Raw genomic sequence first — 23,750 nt, 5'->3', positions numbered from 1 at the left:
TTACCATATAACGAAATCAAGTGGATGAATCCTAAAACATATACAAAAGAAGAGTGGCAAGAAACAATTTTAGAACTCACTGGCGACGAAGATTATGGCTATATTCTCGAAGTTGATCTAGGATATCCAACAAATTTACATGAACATCACAAGGATTTACCTCTTGCTCCCGAACATTATAAAAACAAACTTTGCACAACTTTACTGGATAAAACTGAATACGTTGTTCATTCAAGAAGTTTGAAATTTTACCTCGAACAAGGTATGATTTTGAAACATGTGAATAGAGTTATTGCATTTGATCAGAAGCCTTTTATGAAAAAGTACATTGATTTTAACACAAACATGAGAACCAAAGCTACAAGTGACTTTGAGAAAGATTTTTACAAGCTGATGAACAACTCAGTTTTTGGAAAATCTATGGAAAATGTGCGAAATAGATGTGATATCAAACTAGGAAATGAAGAATTTTCAATGAAACAGGCCAAGAAAACAAACTTCAAATGCTTTAATATCTTTGACGACAACTGTATAGCGAGTCACATGTACAAACAAAAGGTTAAATTTAACAAACCGATCTACATAGGATTTTCAGTTCTTGACCTATCAAAATTGTTAATGTATGAGTTTTATTACGATAAATTAAAGAAGTTTGACCCAGATTTGAATCTGTGTTACATGGATACAGACAGTTATTTCCTAGAATTGAAACGAGATCCTTTTAAAATTATTAAAGAAAATATAGATGACTTTGATACAAGTGATTATCCAAAAGATCACGAATGTTTCACTACTAAAAATAAGAAGGTAATAGGGAAATTCAAAGATGAGTTAAATAGCGAAGTTTTAGAAGAATTTTGTGGATTGAGATCGAAAATGTACTCGTACAAATATCTAGACAAAAATCCAGTAAGATGCAAAGGGATTAAGAGAAGCGTTGTAAATAAAACAATAAATATCGAAAACTTGAAGAAATGTTTGTTCGAAGATAAAGAAGAATTTAGAGAGATGACAGTAATCAAAAGCTACAAACATGAGTTGTACACAGTTACCATAAACAAGCTGGCACTGAACGCTAAAGATGATAAGAGAATTGTCCTAGAAAATAAGATCGATACAGTACCGTATGGATATAAAGGCGAAATTAAAACAGATATTTTAGAAGAGTTAAACAAAGTTGGAAACTTTGATATATAAATGGAAGATGATTTGATTCACTGCCACAAATGTAAGAAAAAAACGAAAAATATAGATTCTAAGATTGTTCAAACTCAAAACGGGTTGTATAGAATTGCAGCAAAATGTTCAAAATGTAAGACAAATAAGAGTAAATTTATAAAGAATCCTTATGAAAAACAAGTAAAGAAAGAATTGAAGAATAAAGAAGATATAGAAATTGAAGCTAGAGAAATTCATGCACCAGTACGAAAAAAGTTTAAAAAGAGAAAAATTATAACTTTAGGAATTGACGATTTATGGGCAGCAGATTTAGTTATAATGTCTAACTATTCAGATCAAAATGATGGATTTAAGTATATGTTAAATGTTATTGATACTTTCTCAAAATATGCTTGGTCAAGAGCTATCAAAAGAAAAAACGGCAAGGATGTTTCAAAAGCTTTCGAAGATATAGTAAAAGATGCTATAAAGATCGGGCATAAACCTCCGAATCTTCTTCATACAGATAAGGGTTTAGAGTTTAAAAATAAAGAATTTAACGATGTTTTGAGGAAATATAACATTAAGATTTATCATACTGAAAACGAAGAGAAATCAAGTATTGTAGAGAGATATAACAGAACTCAAAACGAAAGGATGAAAGTAATTTTTGAGATTAATAAAAACTTTAAATGGATCGATATTCTTCAAAAAATCGTAAACAATTATAACGATACAGTTCACAGCACAATCAAAATGAAGCCCAAAGTCGTAGATAAAGATGCAGAAAAGGAGTTATTAGAGACCGTTTTCAAGTATGTTCCACCAGAAATTCACACGAAAACTAAATTTAAAGTCAATGATCATGTAAGAATTGTTAGTAAAAAAACAACATTTTCGAACAAATATAAGAACAATTGGTCAAGAGAAATCTTTGTGATTTATCAAATTAATAACACAGATCCTGTAACTTATAGTATAAAAGATTTAAATAATGAAGAAATAACTGGAAGTTTTTACGAATATGAATTGAGAAAGTCAAAGCTATAATTTTTTGTATATAAATGGAGGCTCAAAAGAAATGTATAAAGTGTCAAGAATTTAAAGATTTTGAAGAATTTCATAAAAATAAGACTAAAAAATGAGGAATAGAGTCTATGTGTAAAGTTTGTCGTAGTAAATATGAGAGAGAATTATACGATAAAATAGAAAAATTAACGTTAGAAGAGAAAAAATGTTGCGTTTGTAAAGAAATTAAGGATATTTCCAAATTTTACGACTGGCATTATAGTAGAGATAAAAAACATACGCATTGTAAAGATTGTGCTATAAGAATTCAACGAAAAAGTCAAAAGAAACCGACTCTTTGCGAGTGTGGACGAATCATTCAATGGTTACCTTATCTTCAAAAACATTTACAGACAAAATATCATAATTCGAGAGTTTAATAAAATTTAGTAACATTTTCATCGTGTAATAATTTTTTCTATATAAATGGAATCTCAAAAGAAATGTACAAAGTGTCAAGAATTTTATAAGGAAAAGAATAGAAAAGACTGTTATTGTAAGGAATTATATGATAAAATGGACAAATTAACTTTAGAAGAAAAAAAGTGTTACTTTTGTAAAGAAATTAAAAATATTTCTGAATTTAATAACTGGCAGTATAGTAAAGATAGAAAAGATGCTTTTTGCAAAGATTGTGCTAAAAAAATTTTCAGCGAAAGTTATAAAAACGAAATGCCTTGTGAATATGAAAAAAAATTCTACAATGGTTACCTAGTTATGCTAAACATTTACAAACAAAATATAATAAATCGAGAGTTTTTAGTAAAATTTAGAAACATTTTCATCGTGTAATGTAGTTATTCTATAAATCAGTCGAGATTCTGCCATATTTGTAGTAAAATGATTTCCGTTGTATAAAATATTCAAAGATTCTTTCATTTGGTTATACTATTTGGATCTCCATATCTTAATAAAATTTCCATTTCTGGGTAATCAATTTCAAGTTCTTTCAATCTTTTCGGTATTTCTCTCTTTTGAGCTCTGATAACGTAATAAGGATATTCCCACATGTGATTCTTTTTAATTAATACAAAAACATGGTGTTTTTTCTTATCAAAATTTTTACAAACAAGGTCTGGTTTCATTAAGTCAATTTTTACACTTTGTTTTGCGATTATTTCCGTTTTGATTTCATCTTTAATTTGCAAGTGTTTTACTTCATCCTCTAAATATTTAATCTTGTTTTCAAGTTTGTACTCACCAAGTTTTCTAATAGAGGGCAAAACTTCTTTTGTAACCCAAGTTTTGAAGATTTTTGCCTCTTTTTTATGTGATCTCAAAATTAAAGAATAAAGTCCTGATTCATTGATGAAAATAGTATTTTTTTGAAAGTTAGAAGGTAGGGCAATCGAATGATCCACCTTATTTATTTCAGAATATGATAATTTATCATCATTATCAACATGCTCTCTAACTGCGTATTTCGTGTTTTCATATTCTAAAATTTCTGCAACATCTTTTGCTTTGAACCAAATTTTATTATTTTCGTCAACAATCGTAAAAATTTCTGTATTATTGAATTTGAGTTGATTATTTATTAGATCTACAACTGTCTCCATTTAGATAGAAACATTTTTATTTCGAGAATAAAGGCCAGATTCATTGATAAAAACGGTGTTTTTTTGAAAGTTTGAAGGTAAGAACGATTCGTTCCCCCTTGATTCATCATTCTTTCGACAATCTTAAATATATTGTTGTTTTACTCTCATTATTTAATAAATTTCCCTCAGAGTCTTGTATAGTTAGAACGATTTTTTGAATTCTTTTAATATTTTTTCTAATTGGAATATAATCGATTTCATTCGGTTTTTCACTGATTTTTGATCCATAAGCAACATTTGGGAAAAATGTGTACAAAATTTCAGATTCTTTGTGTAAATGTTCGGTATGATTTTCAAAACTAGGTTCAATGAGATTGCAGTGCACTTCAATTACATCAAACGGTCTAAATTTTGGCGTTTTATTTCCTAAATATACCTGATTTGGCTCAATAGTTTCTTGAACAAACCGTAATAAATCTACTATAATTGCTGAAAACATTATTCTTACTGGTGATTTTATTTGAATTTTATTAGAGAGATAATTTTTTTGCATTTCAAACTTGTTTTCGTCAAAGTTTAAAGATTTATCTGATTGTTTGAATGTTTTCAGATAATTTTTAAGGGAATTTTTTATTTGATCGAAAGTATAATATCCTTTGTTTAAACCATAATATTTTGTTATGTTCTTCTCACTAAATCCTATACAATAAGGAGAACTTTCACTAATATTTATTACAAAATTGTCAGAATAAAAACCGCTTAAACCGATGAAATAATTTGATTCTTCCTCTAAATGAATAGGATGTTCCAAGTTTAAAACTAATTTAGAGCTTTCTGAAGTCAACTTGAACAGCTTCATTTTCGCTATTTAAATGGAGAAATTTTTAAAGCAAAAAGATCAGATAAAACTTCAAACGTTTGAAGAAAGTAAGAAAAATCAACCAATCAGATTGTTAATTGTTGGTTCAAGTGGATGTGGAAAAACAACTTTATTATTGAATTTTATCTACAATAGGTTGATTCCTTATTCCAATTTGTATGTTTTTAGTAAATCTTTAGAACAAGACGCCTATAAAAAATTACAAGAAAGATTTGAAAATATTGAGAAAAACTTAAACAAAAAAATATCACATTTTTATAATGCTTCCATAGTTCCATTAAGCGAATGTAAACTCAATTCGTTAATCGTTTTTGATGATTGTATTTTGGAAAATCAGGACGTTATTAAAGAATATTTCGTAATGTCTCGTCACAAAAACATATCTTTTATCTATCTTTCTCAATGCTTTTCAAAGGTTGATAAACAAGTTATAAGAAATAATTTGAATATGTTGTGTGTTTTTAAACAAGATGATCATTATTCCAGAAAGATTTATAACAATTATGTGGGATCTGATATGAGTTTTAACCACTTTATTGAGTTGTGTGATAAAATTTGGAAAGAAGACTACGGTTTTTTAACTATTAATCTAACTTTGAAGCCTAAAAATGGAAAATATTTGAATAAATTTTCTAACATAAATGCTGCTCAGTGGTCTGACAAATCTACTTGATAAAATATTTGTTACAACTATTTTTATATTATCTTTAATTTTTATTTACATTATGAAAATAACAGAAAAACAGTAAATCTGTTCACGTTCATGTTTCACGTTCGTGTTTACGTTTCACGTTCATGTTTTACGGTCGTGTTTACGTTTCACGTTCGTGTTTCACGTTCATGTTTTACGTTTCGTGTTCACGTTTTTACGTTCCACGTTCACGTTATACGTTCCACGTTCACGTTTCAAAATTTTTCTAATTAAATGGTGAATGTAACTTCTGAAGAAGCGAAAAAACTTGATCAAATCGAAAAGAAATTAATCAAAGAATTTAAAGAACAAATTCGAATTGATGAAAAAGAACAAGAATTTATTCAAAAAATCAATCAACCTGTAACTTCTGCAATAAAAAACGTTGAGGGCAAAATTGAAAATGTTTTAAGTGATAATCAAAATTTGATGAATTTGGTTCCAGTTGTACGACAATTTGCCGATATTTCAATTCCAGAATCTGAAGAGTTTGAATTGCCAAAATTACCATCTTCAACACCATTTAGACCTCGAATCATTGAAGACTCAACCATAGTTGAACCAATAAGTCCTGGAACAACGGATATAATAATTGGTGAAATTGGTAAAAAGTTTCTTCCTAGAGCAAAGGATGATAAATTTGGTTTGTATTGGGACAGAAAAAAGAGAAGTTTTATGATTGGAAATTTACCCGTTAATTTTGAACATAATGATATCATTATTAATGAAAAAACATATGAAGGAACTCAAGGTTTATGGAGATTATTAACAGACTATGACGCTCCAAAAGATAATTTATATTCTGAAGAAGATTTGAAAAAGTATACAGAAATTTTATGGGAATCTGACTCAATTTACAAAAATAATGATCCATCTACTAAGAAGCCTAAGTCAAGTAGAGGTAAAAAATATATTAACTTAATTAAACCAATTTGGGAAAAAAGAATCGAAGGATCAGGTGTGAGAAAATACAGTGATAATAAGATTGAATACAGATATATCGACGATTTGACAAAACTCGATGGAATTATTAATTATATTTATGCTCAAGAGAAGGCTGGAAATAACAATTTTTTGAATGAAAAGAAAGCAATTAAAGATTTTATTTCGAACAAACTTGACGAAATGATTGAAAAACCTGATGGAATTAAATATTTAAAACGAATTTTGCCGACAATAAGTTCATCTATGATTGAGGGTAGTGGACTTTTGAATGATTTTATCAACAATTTACCTTTTGAATTACACGTACCAACTTATCAGTATCTGGGGCCTGGCACAAAACTCGAAAAAAGACTAAAAAGAGGAGATCCTGGTATAAATAAATTAGATCAAGCTGCTATGGAACACAATATTTTTTTATGCAAAACATAGAGACACAAATTCCAGACATATAGCAGATAAAGTTTTGCAAGATAAAGCAATGGATAGATTTTTATCAAAAGATGCTAGTTTAGGTGAAAGATTTGTTGCGCTTCCAACAGCTGGAGCAATGTTTTTGAAGAGAAAACTAGGAATGGGAATCGAAGAGAACTTGAAATTTTAACTATATAAATGGAGGTGAATGTAAATTTCAGCAAAAATCAGAAAGAAAAAATAAAATCCGCTTTTAAGAAGAAAATACCCGTTAGTATTCAATTTAAAATAGATCAACTAAAAAATGGCGAAGATAAGATATTTTTAACAAATAGACAATACAATAAACTCGAAAAACATAAGAAAAACAATAAAGGAACCAGAATAGAAGTTTCTTATAATCAGTTGAAAGAACTTAAAAATGGTGGACTTTTGAAAGATTTATTAGATTTTGGAGAAAATATTCCAGTTGTTAAAAATGTTGTTCCTTATGTTCGTAAAGCTGCTCCAATCGTTAAAAAGGATGTGATTCCTATTGTTCGAAACATTTTAAATTGGTTAGATAAAGAGTTGGAAGATGTTACAGGATCTGGATTAGATGAAAAAACTTTGAATTACGTGAAATCAAACATTGAAAAAAAAATTTAAACCTTTAACATTCGGGGAATTGGAAGAAATCTGCAAAAATATTAAACATTTTAGAGGAATCTTCATGAGAGATACATTACCTGAAAAAGTTAAGAAATTTGAATGTGGAATTGTGAATTTAGACTCGATTATGGGAAGTGGAACGCATTGGATTTGTTATTATAAAAATGATAAGAATGCATGTTATTTTGATTCGTATGGAAGAATTGAGGACAAACCACCTATAGAATTGATTAAATATTTGAAAAAATCAAGCGTCTACTACAATGATTCTCAGATTCAAGACTATAAAGATCCCCCAATTTGTGGTCATTTATGTGTTTTTGTGTTGAATGAACTGAGTGATGGTAAAGATTTTAAAGAAGTTGTTAACAAATTATTACTTAATAAATATGGATTCACAAAATATTTTTGACGTATTTGGAACACAAATTATTCAAAATGTAGATAATAGTTTGAATTTTGATAGTTTGAGAAATGAGTTTGATAACAAGTTAGAAAATTTATTACAAAACCTTCCAGATTCAGATATGTTTGCTGTCGAGATTGAAGATTTTAAAGCAGAATATGATAACAAACTTGCAAATTTCATGAGTTCAAATGAAGTTGCTGATAAAATAAAAACATTGAAAAAAGAATTTGAAGATGGTGCAAAAAAAATATTTACCAATTTAATGTCTCATATCGAAAAAGCTGATAAAATTACTGAAGCGATCAAAGTTGAAAAGAATTATGTTAGTTTGGCTAATAAAAAAAGAATTGTCGGTGTTCGACCTGGTATTGACAAACATGATGTTGTTGTTAAAGAACAAATTTTAAAACCTCTAAAATTATCAGAAAACATCGATATTGTTGATTTACATGATCCGAATGTTAAAAATGCCTTAGATTTTAAAGGAAAAAGAATTAGCAGTGTTAGTAAAGGAATTAATCCATTTGATGTTGTTGTAATGATTCAATTAGAAGATCCTATTAAAATGTTTAATGAACTAAAACAAAATTATGAGAATCATAAACAGCATGTTAAAGATTTTACAACAGAAGTCTATGAAAAACTTGATGAAAGAAGTAAAAGATCAGTAGACGATGTTGGTGAAATTAATGAAAAACTTACTAGATTTAAAGAGTCTTTTGATAAGTTTAGTTTAGATGCTACGAAAACTTTTGAGAATATTGGTCATAAATTTGTTGAATACAATGATTCTTATGCTGTCAAATTTCAAAAATTAGAAGAAAAAATTAATAAGTTCGAGGAAGATCTTACTGAAATAGGTATTCTCGCAGGGTTTTATGCATGATAAAATTTCCTTATATAAATGACGCTCATATATTGTGTGAGGTGTAAGGCAAAAACTGAAACAAATGATATAAAATACTATGCAAACATCAATGGACTTAAAAGAGTTTCTGGAAAATGTGCTGAATGTAACGCTAAAAAGAGCCAATTTATAAAAACTTGAAATTTTTTCTTAATAAATAGAGATGGCGGGACATTACAGTGCTTTCGATCTTTTTATAATGCAACACGAAAGAGATTTGAAAAAAGAACATTGGGATGATATTTCTCAAAAATATGAATTATCCGAAGATATGATGAGATTATACGTAAACAAATTGAATTGGTATAACATTGCTAAATATCAAAATCTGTCCCTAGAGTTCATTCAAGAAAATATACATTATCAATTAAAAGATCATATGTCTGTTCTTTGTCTCTATCAACACTTGAGTATAAAATTTTTGGATGAAAATAAAGATACAGTTGATTGGAACAATATTATAGATAGCGGTTACTATCCTGTGCAAATTTTATTGAAATATGTGACCGAGATCGCAAAATTTAAGGAAGAGAATCCCGAATATGACGAAGTAGATCATTAAAAATGACTAAAATTTATATCTTTTCTTATAAAAACGTACATTAGATCGATGAAAAAATGATATCTTTCTTATACATGATGTTTAAAATTTCTAAATTTTCTCTTATTAAATGGCGGACTACAGAAAATATGCTAGTGATATTGAAAGGGCGGAGTTTAAAAATTTCTATCCAATTAGTAAACAACATTTGAATGAACCGAATAAAAGAACTGAGTTTAATATTGATTTTGGAGATAACTTTTGCTCGTCTAACTTCCAGTTTTATATTTCTGGAACTTTAACAAAACAAGATGGTCAAGCATATCTTGGAACTGATAATGTTAGATTAATCGATAATTTTATACCGTTTTTATTTTCTAAGATTGAAGTAAGAAAACACAATAAATTGATAGAAGAAGTCGAAAACTGTGGCCAATTAAGCACTATTAAAGGAACCATTTGTTATTCCAAAAGTGATGTATTTTCAAACAGTTTTGAATCAACTTTTAAATTTGGACAATTTGAAGCGGTCGGTGATTTAGCACATTTCGGCTTAGGATTCTTTGAAAATGTAAATTTTCCAATCTATAAAGGTGGATTTTACATTAGTTTCATAAGAGCTGAAGACGATGATGTGATTCTGAAGACTGCAACTGGAAATGTTATGCCTGTTGATGGCAAAATTACAATTAACGAGTTTTTCATTAGAGTTCCGATGATTTATTACAAAACCACGAGTAAAATTCAGTTGATTGATGAAATTACAAAATCTCAAAACATTATGTTTAATTTTCTAGATTGGCAATGTATTGAGCAAAAAGGTATTTCCGGAACAACTTATTCGTTCGATATCACAAATATTTATAGAAATATCTTCAATCCCAAGTTCGTTATCATAGGTTTTCAAACAGATAGACAGAATAATCAAGAAAAAAATCCTTCAAAGTTTGATAGTTTGAATGTAAAAAATATCAGAGTAAAATTGAACGGTTCTTATTATCCAGATGAATTACAAAATTTAAACATTTCAGGAGGTCTTTTCAGAATCATGTATCAGATGTATCAAGATTTTAAGAAAGTTTACTACAAAAATATGGAAATGTATTACAACCCCAAAGAATTTATAGCAAATAGACCCATTTATGTCATTGATACAACAAAGAGTTTGACAAATATTTCTAGTTCAAAGAACGATATAATTATCAATATGGATTTTCAAAATGCTGTTACAAACGCGATTTGTTATGTGGTTGTGGTTTGTGAGAAATTTTTATCATATGACGTGATTAAGAACGATATTAGAGAAATCCAGTAAAATTTTAGATTTCTTGATTTTTAATTCCATTTCAGAGATTTTTTATTAATATTTTAATATATTTACAACAGAATTTTCGTAGATTAGAAGCAGATATGAGATCAATAGATTGATTCGAAGCATATTTCACTAAGTTTCAGCTTAAGAAAGTAGAAGCAAACAGCAATAGATTAGTTTATTTTTAGTTCGTGATTTACAGATTCGTTTATGGTTCAATGAACAGTATTTTACATTGATTTTCTGACTGTCCCAAAAGTGGTCTAGAACCGCCATGTTCATATCTACTTATATATATATATATATATATATATATATATTTGGTAATTAAACTGTCTTGGTATTATTTTATGTTAACTTACCAAATATTGTTCCAGGTTTACCACTGGCAATCTCACAATGTCAAACTCTCGGGGGTGGATGACATGGTTCTGCTGTCAACTGTTACTGACGTTAACTTAATATTGTTCCAGGTTTACCACTGGCAATCTCACAATGTCAAACTCTCGGGGGTGGATGACATGGTTCTACTGTCAACTGTTACTGACGTTAACTTAATATTGTTCCAGGTTTACCACTGGCAATCTCACAATGTCAAACTCTCGGGGGTGGATGACATGGTTCTATTGTCAACTGTTACTGAAGTTAACTTAATATTGTTCCAGGTTTACCACTGGCAATCTCACAATGTCAAACTCTCGGGGGTGGATGACATGGTTCTACTGTCAACTGTTACTGATGATGCTATCGTGGATAACCTCAAGAAACGATATATGGATGATTATATTTTTGTATCCTTGAATGTCACTTGCTAAACCTTAAAAATTAACTTAATCAAATTAAATTATTTAATCTAATGTTGATAAATTAGTATTATGTTGTAAAATACCTCCCCCACCCTTAGCGTATCCCATCTTCCAAAAATGTTTTAGGTTTTTACTGTGGGATCTTAGGTCATCTTGTGTTTCAATTTTCTAAACTTTGCAGATTATTTTGGTTAATAACCATTTGTTTTATCTGATATGAGTGGGAATCATTAGTATGTATACCATGCTCTTAACGTTTTTGTGGTTCCTAAGCCAAACAGTTATATAAAGTAGTTTGTACGGAATTAAAAATTTATATTAAAATAGTTTTTATTAATACCACTATATTTTAAAGTTACTTAAATTTGTTGTGACAATTTAATACATATTCTCGTAAATACAAGTTATCAGAGCTCTTGGAGCAGTCTTTAAAAAAATATCTTCTTATTGAAAACATACATTTGAATGAAAAATATAATTTTAAATATTAAATGGAGTGTGTTATACATTTATGTGAATTTTGTTAAAAAGTGAAGTGTTTATCACTTTATATTGTATATCCATTATTAGAAATGTACATTTACTCATTTTTAAAGTGTAAGCTTGGAAAAAATATCAAATTTAGAATATGAAGTACAGTAATATCTAATCTAAACCATTCAAAAATAATTTTGTTAATTTGAGTGAGACATTGTATACAGCCTGTTTTATGTTATTTGTATTTATTACAATCTTTGTTAGGATTCATTAATGTCCGAGAACTGTAGTGTGGAACTACACAGGATGTGTTGGTCAGTGCTGACCAACTCATTTTACATCTAATAACATTATCTGAATGTGTCATGTAGGCTTATCATCTACATTGTGTCAGGAGTGGAATATCACCATCTGGATGATTTATTACCTATTATATTGTAGTTTCCCAACAAGTTCTTTTCTTCTTTTTCATTGCCATTAAAATGTTTTTAGTGTATAATACCACTGGTACATTTTTGCAAGTAGCCTAAACATTTTATATTTAAATTTAATTTATGAATAAAATAATTGGGATTTATACAGTAAACTTTGTGATTAACTCAATATATAAGCACAGAGAGTTCCTTATTCTTTCTTGAAATACTGAATCGTGTTGTTAATCTCTTCTTAATTCCTGTAAATTTAGAAACAGTGTATTTATTTTGCTTCTTGCAAGTTGCTAACTCAGTAATGACATGAATAAATCTGTCTGCAGTTTAGTTTGTCAGTGGTTGGTGGCCAGATTGTAAATGAATAAAGGACACAGGCAAACAACTCATTGCAAATAAAGTTCAAAATTATTCTGTTCACATTATAATATAATACAATGAGTTCAAACTGTTACAAACTTTTTGTTTGTATATTATATCCAATAAGTGTATCAGTCATGCCAAGGACAAAATGAAAATATTGTAAGTTAATTAATTAATGTTAGAACAAAATAGAGACATAATATGGTACAAACTTTCTTCTTCGCATACAGGGTGGGGCAGGGAAGTATCCCTAACTTTGAAGGTAAATTAAAATAATAACAAAACATGTTTGAACAAACCTTTATTGTGGCATCAAAAGGGTACAGATGGAAGATTCAAGATTCAAACATTCTTTATTCATATTATGTACAAAGGTACAATAAATAGCGTCAAATTACAAATGGTCAAGACTTAATACTAGATAGGACTTTAATATAGATTTTATTTATATTAAAATATATTATGTTATACCAAACATAGAATGGCCCCTCCTAGATTCCTTACAACAGTTAGATCAGAATTGCTTACTTCTAGCTGAGAAAATATTCATCTAGCGAATAAAGAGATAAATTTATTAAATAATCTTTCGCTTTAGATTTGAATTTACATAAATTATTTCCCAGTAAAATATGCCTTGGTAGCATATACAAAAACTTTGTTCCCATATATTTAGTTTTTTTCTTAAAAAAATCTAAATGATGTGTTTCAACCTGTCTATTTAATCGAGTGTTGTGAATATGATTATTTACAGATAAAATCGGGTCAAAGTTCTGTTTTACGTAAGTCATAGTTTCTAAAATATAGAGCCCATATACAGTTAATATTTTTAGATTAGCAAAAAGATGTTTGACTGAGTCTTCTCTTTTTAATTTGCACATAATTCTTAATGATTTCTTTTGTTGTATTAAAATTCTATCTAAATTTCCCTTTTTTGTTGCTCCATATATGCTTATCCCATAAGGAAGATGTGAATGAACTAAAGAAAAATATATTATTTTTATGTTTCCAAGCTACAGTACTTTGCCAATTGTCTCAGAGCAAATAAGCCTGTTGACATTTTGCCTACCACATGATCAGTGTGCTTGTCCCAACTTAGGTTTTCGTCAATTAAAAGCCCTAAAAATTTTGTTACTTCAACTTGTTCTATTATTTCGTTATTTATAGCTACTTGTGGGTTTATTTTATTCCTTGTTTGTTTTGTACAAAATGATATAAAATTAGATTTACTTGAGTTTAGTAGAAGATTTTTATGATCCAAACATTCTTTGACAATTGACAAAGTAATAAATGATGAAACTTCAACATTTTCTTTAGTGTTTCCTGTTATTGTTATATTCGAATCGTCAGCAAACAAACAAATAGACAGTTTCAATATAATTTAAGAGTATATAAAGAGAAGATAATTTAAATAATAATTGTACAAACAACACATCATTTGAGTGATGTCCGTCAATGTCAATGCACTGCTGTAGTTTGGTTCTGAAGTTCTGCATAATTCCACAAAGCATTTTTTAGCTTCAAGACGAGTTGCATGCATCTAGGGTCCTGGGTCAATGTTTAAACATTTCCCTCTTGATGTAGCCCCATAAAAAGTATTCACGTGGAGTTAAAACCGGTGATCAATGGAATGTCACCATGTCGGAAGATCAATCACCCAGGGAACATTTCAGTTGAAACTGCCAGTGAATTTCTAACAGTTCGGGCTGTGGCACCATCCTGCTGGAACTACACTAGTCCCAAATTATTCTGTTGCAATTGTTGTTCAAGAAATCATAGGAGCATGTTTACATACAGCTCAGAATTGATAGTAACACGATTGGCCTCCTTGTGGCCAATTATGCCTTCACTGCTGATTACACACCAAACAGTCACTTTGTCACTGTGTAGAGGCCTCAATGAAAGTTTCACATGCCTGTAATTGTTTTTGCCAGTCCCATTGTGTGAGTTCTTGAACGATGACCATCTTGTGTATGGTTGGAAAAAAAAGGTTCCTCGTGGAGAATATAATGCACAGTACGATTAGACAACACCAGGGCGGATGCGTGCTTGTGGGCAGAACGCTTAGAAGACTGCAAGGTTGATCTTCCGACATGGCCAGTGTTTTTTGAAGTTCAAACAGTCCTCTGAGCCCCAATTCTCTTTCCTATTATAATACCACATGTACGGAAGTTTTTTACCCATAACAAAATGGATTTTTGGACAGGAACAGCATTGCAAAGGGAATCCAATAACGAGTTCACAATGCATGCTGCACTGCAACAATGGACTTATTTTGAGAAAGCTACATCTCTACTGCAAAAGTGCGTTGCTCATTCAACCAAGCTATGTCTACAACTGACGGCGGTACTAACAGGAAATTCCATGGCCACAGCGTCATTCAAGCTTACCCCCACTCCTCTAACACATCCTCGCTATTCACAAAGCCACCTCAAAAGTAGGGTATTTTCCTTCCTCACTCTGTATTAAACATTGTATTTCACTGTGTTCACTCTCCACCAGAGCTTTGAAAATTCAAGCTGAGATCTTGTTTCAAGTCTGGTGTGTTCAACCATATTTTCATATGTAACCAAATAACTTTTTGAGGGTAATTTTCACACAAATGGGGTTAGTGCAATTTTAAGTTTAATTGGTTATTGCCAAATTATGAAGATTTAATCATTAAAGGTTTTAACCAAGCTGGCGATCATCTAAACTAGTCGTTGTCAAATTTTCCTCCATTGGTAGGTGACTAGTTGCTTGCCGTTTTTTAAATAATTGTATTGGAATTTGGATAGCAGAATAATATTTAAGTAACAGCACAAAAATTGGTTTAATGCTTGTGCCAGCACGCTTCAAGATACAGTTGAGAAGGGAGTTGTACCCTACAATTTTTAAGTGTAGGAATGATGTTAGCAACATCACTGCATTCTAAAACATTACTGTGTGATGATTTCCTTTCTCAACAAGAACGTGTTTTAATAAATCCTTCCATACCATATGAATTTCTTTAAAATATACTATTTCTATTAAACACACAGTGGAAAATTTAAACAAACATTACAAATAAATCAGGAAAATTATTTGAGCAATGTTAAGGCTCATTTGTAGTATTTACATACATTGTAGTATTTTTAAAACTTTCAAATTTACGGCTTATATATTTTAGTAAATATTCTATACGTATTAAAATACAATAAATAAAGCTAGGTGTTAGTTTATTAAACAACAGTTCAGAGCTGTAACTAGTATTTTTGTTTAATACAAAAGTAGTACATCTCATAACAACCCTGTTGTTGTTCACATTGTTATTATCTTGTTACTGGTAATAATTGCCATTGAACACAGTTTTTCTCCTGAACTTTGCTAGACCTGTATTGGGCCAGTACTGGTGTCTGTCAACCCCTTCAAGCAGATGCCATATTTTGGGGACAAAGAGATCGAGATGTATCAAGGAGCAGTAAGTTTAAACATGATTAAATTTAGTAATTACATAGTTGTACAGTTGAGTATTGTTAGAGAAATACCAGGTGTAAACTTCTAATAGGAATATCTTTTATATTTTTCAGAGACTCTATTTGTAAATTCTCTATCAGTCATTTCATATATTTGAAACAAAAAGACTTAATTGTGAAAATGAATCAAACTGTATTCAGAAAGTTGCGTTATATATCTAACAAAATATATAACAGTATATATTTTACTAGAGCACATTGTATAGATTTTAAATGTATAATTTAAAGTATAGCAATAGAGTTCTTAACATTATACATTTTTTAAACTGCAAACTTATGATTATCCATATTGTTTTAGGCTCCATACGAGAATCCCCCTCACATTTATGCTTTGGCAGACAACATGTTCCGCAATCTCATCATTGACAGTGAGAACCAGTGTGTTATCATCAGGTTAGTGATTGATTTTAGTATTGTTGGAGGATTCACTGTAATTACTTGTTTTAAGTTTGTTTTGACGATGGAATATGAAGGAACAGGATTTTTCTGGACATTTGCCATTGTTCAGTGATACTAATACAGTGATTTTTGTTGTATCACTGAATGGTGGCAAATGTTCGGAAAAATCCTGTTTCCTTCACACTCACTGTAAAGTGGAAAATGTTACTATTACTAAAACACCAAATGTGACATGTTGTTCATACAAAATTGTACCTACAGCATTTTAAGCATGGTTGTGTGAAACTCAGATAATTCTGACGGCGTACCCCTAGTTTGTAAATATATAAAATTGGCATTTAATCCATACAAATAATCTCGCTAAACTGTTTATAGATACTATTGTAACAATTGTCGGATTTTGATGTAGAGATAAGATAATACATAAACATTTTGTCTGGATTTTCAACTAAATCATTTTGAGTAAATTCATATCAAAGGAGGAAGTACTATTAAAAAATATTCAGCTATTAAAGTTTGATAATATTAAAATAGGGAATAGTCTCTAGTTATCTCATTTTATTCTAGGAAATATGACATACTGATATTATCGGTGTGGTATTGTAGTGGTCAGTGGTTATGATGAACTCTATCAGATGATGCAGATCTTGCTTGTAGTCACAGAAGAGTGACACAATTATTATTTGACCTTATGAAGGTTTATCATGAGGGACAAAGAATTCAAATTCGTTAATGGAATCAACATGTTCTAGATCCTACCTGAATGTCAGATGAAGCTTGTTTTTATATGTTTGCAAATATACAGCAATGAATGTTTTGAGGAAAAAGCTATATATTTAAATACATTAAAGCCACTTGTTACGTGTGAAATTACTTCAAATAAAATGCCAAAAATATTCGGCTCAAAATTGCCCAAAATAACAATAATACAAGAATATTATGTAACATACTAAACAAACATCTTATCTCATGTTTAGTTTGTTAATATTATCAGTCTTCTAAGTCACTAGAGGAAATACATAAAAGAGCATCTTTTACCCTCAAACTGTTGGTGTTTTCTGCTTAATATTAAATTGTTATATACCTCTCAAAATTCTTCCAATATACAACTTATTTTATATAACTGTTTTTAGAATATTCCAAATAAAAATAATAAACTGTCTTCATTATTATAAAAAAAAAGGATTTTGGTGTTTGAATTTGTTTGTTTAATATGACCTTGTTTGGAATTGTTTATAACTTAACACTATTATATCATATACCTGAAAGATTTAGAGAAATTCCAAAATATACAAAAGAAGGAATTTTGTATATTTTTGCTTACCCAAAATGTATATAGTTTTATTGGCTTTATCACAAATTTCACTAACATTGTATTTTTAGTTTTTTTATACAATTGCTTTACAATACTGAAATTCAATGTATATATGACTTATAGCGCAGTCATTGAAGCGAAAAATACGGTCTTACCTCCGAATTTTTTTACTGTGAACTGATTTGCATGAAATTTTGGAATTAGGCTCATCTTACCCTTAACTTCAAAAGTGAAAATGATCTGAACTCCGCCTATTATTTTTAAGGGGTGTAAACAACCCCTTAGTGGGAAAATTGAATATGAGCCATTTTATCGCTAGAAAACATGTATAATAAGTAAGTGGTGAAATTGTAAAGTGTTTTCTAACACAATTACTTCATATTAAAATCATTTTCAACCCCTTGAAAATCTTACAACCTTTGCAAACAACCCCTAAATTGAAAAAATCACAAAAAAATACTTTGGTATGACATAAAAATATGTAAGTATAGAATAAGTAATATTTTATATTCTCTATAATAATTATCAAATTTTTAACCCCCTTTCAACCCTTGAAAACTACCCCTTGATAAAAAATTTAAAAAAATTTTTTGTAAAATAAAAAGGATTTAAATATTATTCCACACTATCAAAATGATTATCATATTCTTAAGCTTTTCTACCCTTAAAACTACCCCTAAATTAAAACAGTAAATATATATGATTATATATTTAAAAATAATTTCATTTAGAGTAAAAAATTACCATTTATTGAATAAATTATTTTCAAATTATATAAAATTCACTCAAATGTGTTATATATACATATAAGAATGTTGGTATGTATTCATGCCTACGTTTCAAAAATATGTGAGCCATATTATGTATATATGTACACATTACATTAGTTTTGGGTCTCTATTATACTGCGTACTTTCACATTGCTCCAGATATTCACACTCCGAAATTTTCAGTTACTAAGTAGAAAAAAAATGTGATAAGTTTTTGAACCATAACTCCTTCACTTTTCATGCTATCACAATTTATAAAAAACCATTGTAAAGGTAATTAAGAGCTACAACATCCTTCATTGCAATATGTAGTAAAAAACCTTTTTCTCAAACGGTAAAGGGTTAAAGGGCTTAAGAGAGGCTGTGATTGCGCTGCCACGCGCTCTGTAAACAATCATATCTCCGTCAATTTTTGTTTGACAGAAAAAACAAAAAACCCAAATTGTTTGTCAGAAAAATACCTAAATTTTTCATTCTTACACTTTTATACGTATATGTCGTCATTTTGGAGATATTATGAAAAAAGATGGTTTTCTTTTTAATTTGAATTTTTTTTAATCGTGACTTTTTTTGAAAAATATGTATCCTGAAGCACCCAAACTGATAAAATCTATCAAACTCTTCATAATAAAGTTAGTTCTAGGCGGAATACAATTAGTTTTAATTTTGGTGGAAATGGCACTTATGAAACCCATTGATTTAAAAGAAAAAAAATTAGATGCTCCTCTTATTTGCAATACAGCTCACTTATTTTACGTGCAAAAAGACTTTTAATAGTGCTCATTTTAAAGCTTATTTCAAGCACTACAAAATCCTTTTTTATTAGAATGCCTAAAATGCATCTGCTCGCCGCTAGATGGCATTGACCACATCGATTAAATTTCAGACACAATAAAAAACTGCTTTGATCTTTAATATCTAGCTTAATATTGCACTTAGAATACTTTATAAAATCCCAAATTGTTTATTTATTTACCTGCTACAATTTTGTTATTTATAATATTTTCAATAAAACGTATATTTTTGGAGATATTTGCAAAAAACCGATGAAAAACGTGAAAAAAATGCGAATTTTAAATTGCCAATAACTTGAAAATTATTGGATTTTTCAAAAAACTGTATAGATGATTTTTTGCTTAAAATTAGGCCTTCTATCGATATCCGAGGTTATTTAGAAGAAAAAACAATTCACTCTCGAGAAGTGGTGGCAACCACCCCAAGGGTGGTTGCGGGGTTCAAATCATTTTCACTTTTGAAGTTAAGGGTAAGATGGACCTAATTCCAAAATTGTATGCAATTCGGTTCACAGTAAAAAAATTCGGACCAATAATGCTTCAATGACTGCACTATTATTATGTATAATTGTTTTCAGGAATACTCAAGGAGTAATAAATACTCGCTTATTATCATCACTATAGTTGTTTTATTCACACAAAAATTGAACCTTGAACTAGCCTGATAAGGAAACTGGTTCTAGTTCAGCTAATAGTTCTCTCAAATCACTTGATTTTTCCCTAAAATTGAGTTTGTCTTCATCAGCCATACTACTAATAACCAAAACGAAACATAAACTCAAACTAAATGAATTAGGCAGACACCAAAACACAACGACAGCAGATGTAAACTAATAAGGACTACAGTGACGTAAGTGTAATATTCTTGTGATACACAGCGGAGAGTCAGGGGCAGGCAAGACTGTGGCAGCCAAGTACATCATGGCCTACATTGCTCGTGTGAGTGGTGGAGGTTCCCGAGTGCAGAGGGTCAAGGACGTCATCCTGCAGTCCAATCCACTTTTGGAAGCCTTCGGCAATGCCAAGACTGTACGGAACAACAACTCCAGCCGATTTGTAAGTCACCTCTTGCTAAATCCTGATACAAAGATTAATATAATAATCCTGGGAATGAATGAGAATGAGAATATCTTTATTTACAATCTTTGAGATTATAAACAGTGTCATTAAATACATTAAATGTATTAACATCAGGAAAAGGTTTTTTGAAGATACTCTTCCAGCGTGTAGAATGGCCGGTCTAGAAGCCATTGATGTAGTGCTATCTTGTGTTCCTTTCCTCTTTTGTAAAGCAGGTGGTAGGAGATTGTGGAGCTTCATTCCCATATATGATGGTTTTCGCTCATAAAGCCTCAGACGATTTACAGGAAGGTTTTAGAGGTGTACATTTCTGGTGTTGTAGTGGTGTACACCATTGGTCCTTGGAAGATTCTCCCCATCAGTGTACATTATTACTTCTTGAATGTAAAGCGAAATGACAGTGAGAATCCTCAGAGACTTGAATGCCTCTCTACAGCTCTCCAGAGGTTGTAGTCCCGCCAGTGTTCTAATACATTTCTTTTGTATGATAAGTATCCGTTGAAGATTTGAAGCAGTAGTTCCACCTCAGGCAGCAAGACCATAGCGCAGGTGAGACTCAAAAAGGGAAAAGTAAGTTATTTTTGCTGTTTCAAGGCTACTGAGAGAAAGAATTTGCTTGATGACAAAGTGACCAGTGTTGAGTTTTTTACTAAGATTGTCGACGTGATTAATCCAATTTAGTTCGGTATCCACTGTTACTCCAAGGAATTTTAAATGATCTTCAATATTGACATCTGGAATGGTTGGGACTTCTGATGCTCTCCTTCCAAAAGCGATCTGGTTAGTCTTTGATGGATTCACTACAAGGTCATTTCCATAGCAATATTGGATGGCCATGTTGAGAGCTGTATAAGATGAGACCGCAAGGCCATCTGCTGAACGTTGGGTCAGAAATAAGGTAGTGTCGTACCTAACATACATTAGAGGTGTGCAGTAGTTTCCTAGGTGTTGGGGTAGATCATTGGTAAAGAGAATGAAAATCACTGGTCCTAATACGGAACCTTGTGGCACACCTTTCAGCACTGGAAGGACTTTTGATCTGACTTCCTTTGTGATACCATTTGATGAGTGGTAGAGCTCCACTAGTTGGGTACGACCCTTTAAGTAGCTCTCAAACCAATTATTTGCTGTCCCCTTGATTCCAAGCAATTCCAATTTCTTCAGAATGATGTTGTGGCTGAGGCAATCAAACGCCTTACTTAAATCAAGAAACAAAGCTGTGGTCAATTTTCCCTCTTCAATGCTGTCTGTCACTGATTCAATTAGTTTGATCAATGCCGTTGTAGTTCACTTCCCTTTTGTAAATCCATGTTGGTTTTCATTTAAGAGATTGTGCTGAGCGCAATGGTCCATGAGTCTTTGAAGAATTCTTTCACATAATTTTGAAAATGTTGAAATCAGTGAAATTGGTCTGTAGTTGTTTGCATCATGTTTGCACCCACTTTTAAATTTAGGGAACACATTCGAAATTTTTAATTTTGGGGGGAATTGACCCTCTTTAAAAGATTTGTTGAATATGGCAACCAATGGGGGGGCTAGTTTGTCAGCACAAAATTTTAATACTTTGGAAGAAATTTCATCAATACTGGCTGAATTTTTGAATTTGAGGTTTTTAATTGTATCTTTAACCTCTTCGATGCTCGTTTTGGTCATTGTTCCCATTAATGCTGTTTCATGTGGTTCCACAGATTCCAATTCTTATAAATAATAATGTAATGAATAAATGTAACCTGAGAGTAATTTGCTGGCGAGGATTGTTAAAAGTCATCATAGATGTGGGCGTTGTCAGTTATAACAGAAAATTCTTAGCCACTAATAATAATTAACTCTTTTTTTGTATCAAGATTAGATAGATTTAAAAAATGTAGGTGTTTGTATAACAATTTTATTTTTGATTTAATTATGTGAAAAGTTGTTTCAGTGAGACGTCTCATGTTTTATTATCTATTCTGTGCTTCTGGCAACTTCCAATCATGTGTTTGTACAGAATATTAACATAGAATATCCATCACCTTTCTTTTACGAAATAACTGTTCTTTTTAACTCAGAAATCAGAATCAGAAATCAGAAATTCTTTATTATTCATATTCCTAGAGAACAGAGTAAAGGTCACGTGGTTATGTTACAATTATGTAGGAGTGTATGTTTGTTAGCTATGGGTTCCAGTCCTCCACTGCAGAAATTCTTGTATAGTGTAGAATGGACGTTGCAGAAGCCAGGTTTTTAGTGGGGGGACGAGTTCCTTTTCTGGAAGCCTTCTTAAGCTGTCGGGCAGTGTGTTGAAGAATAAAGCTCCTCTGTAGGATGGTTTTTTCTCAGTCAGACTCAGGTGGTGCTGGTCAAGTAGGAAGTTTCTTCCGTGTCTGGTGTGATAGGGGTGTCTGTCTCCTGTTCTTGTTTGGCCTGTCTTGATTGCGTATAGGATTGTTTCCTGAATGTAGAGTCCTATGAGGGTCAGGATTCCCAGTTCCTTGAAGGCTGCTCGGCATGTGTCCAGTGGTCCAAGGCCTTTCAAAGTTCTGACTGCTCTTTTCTGGATGACAAGCACTCTGTGAAGGTTTGTGGGTGTTGTCCCTCCCCAGGCTATCAGACCGTATCTCATGTGAGACTCAAATAGCGAGTAGTATGCTGTCATGGCTACTTGAGGGTTGGTAATTTGTTTAATTCTTCTTACTACATAGAGGCTACTACTTAGTTTATTGCAGAGTTTATTCACATGGGGTTCCCAGGATAGATTTTGGTCTATGATTATGCCGAGATATTTTCCTGAGTCTATTGTGTTTACTTCTGGAAGGCCTTCATGGTAGTTTTGCCTGGGCGTGTTGATTATCTGTTGTGTTTTGGAGGCATTTAGAACCAAGTCATTATAGAGGCAGTATTGTTTCGCCATATTAAAAGTGACGTACGAGTCAATGTCTAGCTGGTCTTTGTTCTTGCTTGCTACAATCAAGGCTGTATCATCAGCGTACATAACCATTTCACAGTAGTTTCCACTGTTTCCAATCAGATTTTTTCACCTGTTTTCCCTCTCAGCTTGTATTTATTTTAGTGTATTTTCAGTGAAAGACTAATTTTATCAAACTAATGATTACAAAAGTATAGAAATTATTATATTTAAAATTTATTTCATCAAGCTGTAAAAATTATACTTAAGACTAACAATTTTTGTATTTTGAAAGTGTATGATACCTTTAAAAATATTCTGCAGGTTTTCCAGTAGTACAATATTTCCCCTCAACTCGTATGTTGGAAATCGTCATACGTACTATTTACTTAATTTTCTACTGGTTTGCGATGGTTGTGATTGATCCCA

General features: G+C 30.8%; 1 protein-coding gene across 1 annotated transcript in view; it reads left to right on the top strand.

Moving 5' to 3' along the window:
* Nucleotides 1–23,750, top strand: part of LOC124355494 (unconventional myosin-Ie-like) — a 211,471-nt gene that overhangs the window by 16,297 nt on the left and 171,424 nt on the right. Inside the window, exons 2-5 of the mRNA XM_046806651.1 lie at nt 11,180–11,305; nt 15,935–16,024; nt 16,378–16,472; nt 20,236–20,413. Coding sequence (XP_046662607.1) covers nt 11,180–11,305; nt 15,935–16,024; nt 16,378–16,472; nt 20,236–20,413 — 489 coding nt within the window. The remainder of the gene's footprint in view (nt 1–11,179; nt 11,306–15,934; nt 16,025–16,377; nt 16,473–20,235; nt 20,414–23,750) is intronic.

Source organism: Homalodisca vitripennis, chromosome 2, assembly GCF_021130785.1.
Source record: "Homalodisca vitripennis isolate AUS2020 chromosome 2, UT_GWSS_2.1, whole genome shotgun sequence".
In the NCBI taxonomy this organism is placed as follows: Eukaryota; Metazoa; Arthropoda; class Insecta; order Hemiptera; family Cicadellidae; genus Homalodisca; species Homalodisca vitripennis.
The sequence above is the reverse complement of the archived record's forward strand: the minus strand, read 5'-3'. Positions and strand labels throughout refer to the sequence as shown.